This window comes from Anopheles darlingi, chromosome 2 (genome assembly GCF_943734745.1).
Source record: "Anopheles darlingi chromosome 2, idAnoDarlMG_H_01, whole genome shotgun sequence".
NCBI classification, from domain to species: domain Eukaryota; kingdom Metazoa; phylum Arthropoda; class Insecta; order Diptera; family Culicidae; genus Anopheles; species Anopheles darlingi.
The window spans coordinates 10956772-10960814 of record NC_064874.1 but is presented as its reverse complement, the minus strand read 5'-3'; the positions used below and the strand labels follow the sequence as shown (position 1 = coordinate 10960814).

Sequence of the window (4043 nt, the reverse complement as noted above, 5' to 3'; positions counted from 1 at the left end):
GTGGATGGTTGCCTTCGATTAACCACGCCAGCACCATAATACGGAGCGAATACTGCAACATCCATTAGAAAATGGCAGCATTAGATGGCCATTAAGGGGTGGCCCCCCTCCTTCGTTCCCTGGCTGGCATCGCGCCTTAATCGCTTGGCTATTACACATTGTTTGACGCTTCCATTTCGTTCGGGGTTAATTTGCGATGCCGATCGTTATGCTACCATCCAGCCATCCAAATTGCCGGCGACAACGGGCAACACCACTGGTCCTATTATGCTGTGTACAATAATCACGCGACGAACTAACGCGAGCGCCGCCGGTGAACGCGCCGTCGATGCTCTAATCACAAGCAATCAGTTATGCTGTGGCCAGCAGAAAAGGGAGTAGGGAACTAGCCGCGGGCCGTTAGTTGGAACATTCACGCCCGGTTTCTTTGGGCAGCATGCATGTGTCGGCTGTGTGAATGATAGATTAGTTCCCATTTGCCATTCACAGACGGTCACCGCCGCCGTAGCCAAGTTCAATGACTTCGCGGTCAAATCTTGCGGGCTGCAACACCATACTTTGCCGGGCACGGTCTCGCAGCGCAGCGAGATGCACCGATCGGTTGCAAACATGCAGCAACGTAATCAATCATCATGGGAGTGCAGGAAACAATGCTATCGGAAGATTGAAATCCGTTGTCAGACGTTAAATAATTTATTGCTTTCGCTGTCCAAAAAGCGAAGAAAACCATTGTCAAGTGAAGAGGAAGATCGCGAAATAAGCATACAAACCACCGAATGGATGCGATCGCGACACGCGTGCGATGTGCTGCTCGACGCAACAAACCCATTCATTGTAATCGGGCACACGTACGCCGTACTCCCCGAAAAAAACCTCTTATACTATACGCAATGCATGCGAATACGCTTTTCGGCGGCGTGATCGCTAATCTGCCACCTCGATCTTTCTTTTACAGTGACAACACGTTAGCAGACAGTGGAAAGGCGTTAACTGCATTAATCAAATTATCTACCCAGGCGAAAGGTTGAGTAAGCCTCATGGCCAAACATTGCAGTGACCGTTGACACACAACAGCGCATCGGAGCTCGGGACGTCTCGAAGCAATAGGGTGCATCAGAAAGATGCAGCAAATCTTATGTTTATTATTTTTATCCGATTTCGGTCACACTTAATGATAGTGAGTCGATAATTATTTCACCAATCTATTATTTCAGGGGGCCACCCTAGAAAGGCAATCTGAGTTCCACTCTCTGGGGCCCCGTTAAACCCACTTCAACTGCCAACAATCATCATCAGCAACAGCAGCATCAACGCACCAGCGTGCGCACGTCACCCTCGAAACAGTAGGCTTTTGTTGTAATTCAATCTCGCGGCCTGCTGACTGCACAATTGCGTACACGAAAAAAAGGGCGAGAAAATGGCAATCCACCTTCGGTGGCAACACGCGCGTGTTGCAATGAGATAACTCGATTTTTCTGGGCCATCATTTGCTCACCCCGGCCCAGGGTCTGGTGGGAGATTCACGTAGAAAGCAACAGGTTAGGTTGCCCGTTCGGTAATCTTGTGATCGGACCCATTAAAAGATGAGATTCCGCAGCGATTCCACACTGTGCTCACCGTTCAGGTTGAAGAAGAGTGCCGCTCTTCTGCCAACGCGCATTTTTGTCCCGTCGCCCAAATGACTTTCAGTTTACATTCCATCAAACGATCCGCATCCGTAAACCAACAGTGGCGTGCCAACATCATGGCATTGCGTAAATGTGTTTCCACGTTCCTCGTATGCACCTTCATCCCTGTGCGGCGCGGGATAGTTAAGCTGCTACTGCGGCTGTTCGGAAAGTTCAGTTCGGGTTCGGTTGGCTTTAATGTCAGCACACTTCTGGCTGTAACTGGAGGATAATTAATAAAAATCTGTTCGTTAGATTTTCTTTCTGCATCGTCATTTATTGAATTACTGATGGTGTTATGCTCCGTCGAGATTTAAAGCAAGGAGAGAATATCCATTCGTTTGCGTGTATCGACAGCACTCGCTCGCTTCAGTTCTTACATGGCTAAAAAACACTATTAAGCCTAACAAACGTTGCCCCACTAGGCATTTCCAACTGCGCTGCTTAAATGCGCTTAGGTTGGGCGCCGTTGATGGAAACGATCGGCGAATAAATGGACTTGACTGAAAAGAATTGTTTCGACGGAGCGATGGTGCAAATCTTCAAAGTTCCTGGAAATGGTTTGTATTATCTATACAATTGTCGTCCGGTCGTGTGCATGTAGTACGTTATTGAGATGATTTTTGTTTGTTTTCTTCGTAGAAAGCTTACGGGTGTCGCACAAAAATATGTTTCTATAATGCACTATCGACCAAAAAGGGAGGACACATACGGGATAGTAATCAATTGAGTTAATATATAATTAAAACCGCACAGCGCTGGCGATGAACTGGAAAGCCCTGAAAATGACCAATTGCCTCTTGCATCGAAGATCCCCCGCTTGCGCGTTCCTCCCAATAATCCAAATCTGTTTGATTTCTTCAGTTTTGCCAACCGTTCCCGGCCGACACGTGCTTAAAACTCGCGGCGATGATACTTATCTGGATCGAAGTAGGACGTGACAACGACACGATCGCTGAACTTGCGTCCAGTCAGCGCCTGCTGCGCCTTCTGGCAATCGACGATAGAATTAAACTCTACAAACACCTTGCCACAGCCGGGCACATCGACGCCCTCGATGGGACGTGGTATCTCCACGCTCCGCACCACACCATACTTATTACACTCTTCTCGAATGTCCTCGAGAATGTCCTCGTACTCTTCCTCGTCCTTCAGCTCGTCCGGTGTGACCATGTTCAGCAGACACAGCACCTCGGTCGGTGGACCGGATGAACCTACCAACGACAGACCCGGTACCTGGGGAAAGGAAACGAAATCCGGCATCAGTCATGCATCCAGGGAAATCTGTAAAATCATGTTGTTTCCTCGTACCTGAATCTGAACCGGAGCAACGACGGCTGCATTAGCGTTCTTGGCTCCAACGCTGGCACGCTGTACAATAAGTTTCTTATCGCCAAGCTGCATACCGTTCAATCCAGCAATTGCCTAACGGAGCGGAACCATAAAATGAAATTGAAATTAAATACTTTCTGCTTAAGGTCGACGATCGCATATTTACGTTCGGAGCCTGTCCTCGCGACATCGCTAACGTACCTGATCAGTAATCGAATTCTCTACGTACTCAGCAAAAGCATAACCTTTGCCAAGACCGGTTGCAGCGTCCTTGACCAGATTAAACGCTTTCAGCTGACCGAACGAGAGCAGCAACTCCTTGACCTGTTCGTGCATGAGTACATATGTGTTTTGTGCGAGTGTTGTTTAGATGAGCACAGGATAATGATAAAACGTGACAGGAGGCGTGTGATTGATACGAAAGGAAAGGAGAAATAAAATACAAAAAAACAGTATTAGTATCTGTTCTCGGAGCTGGTAAGCGGACTGTTGAGCAGATCTAAGACAAAACCACCCCCACGTTGACAATCGATACCTATTATATGGACAGACGGACGAAAGACCGACAAACGCGTGGCTGTGTGGACTCTACGCTAGACAAGAACTGTGGACGAATAAGTGGGAGCGACGGTATGCTATTCAAAACCACTGGCATAATAGACCCTTTACCCTCAAAATGCACCTAACAGACATGATAAACCTGATGATTATAAAAAAAATGAAACGTAACCCGCGATGGAATATTGCACGCAAAAAAGAAAGGAAATCTTCTACTACGTGCAATATAACCGATAGTTCATCGTCTAGAAAGGCTTTCTGGAAACTAGTAGATGATTGTAAACTAATCTCTTGACACAAATCAGACGTGACCATTACACGCGCGGTTCCTAAATTGGACAAATCCCTTGGTACGCACGTAGATGGGAAGAAGGAAAGAAATTGCTAGAAAGTGCTGCTGTCGCTGTAACATTCACTTGCCTTGCATGGCCAACGGAAACACCCGTCCATTGCAACATTGCTCTAGACTCGGCGGCGCCAGCAGCA

At 47.5% G+C, this 4043-nt stretch overlaps 1 protein-coding gene across 1 annotated transcript in view; it reads right to left on the bottom strand.

Annotated features, from left to right (window-relative positions):
• Positions 1 to 1933: 1933 nt before the first annotated feature.
• The window catches only part of LOC125950356 (splicing factor U2AF 50 kDa subunit), a 4907-nt gene continuing 2797 nt past the window's right edge, over positions 1934 to 4043 (bottom strand). The window contains exons 4-6 of the mRNA XM_049678286.1: positions 3201 to 3323; positions 2979 to 3092; positions 1934 to 2903 (exon numbers count right to left, since the gene is read on the bottom strand). Coding sequence (XP_049534243.1) covers positions 2562 to 2903; positions 2979 to 3092; positions 3201 to 3323 — 579 coding nt within the window. The 3' untranslated portion in view covers positions 1934 to 2561. The remainder of the gene's footprint in view (positions 2904 to 2978; positions 3093 to 3200; positions 3324 to 4043) is intronic.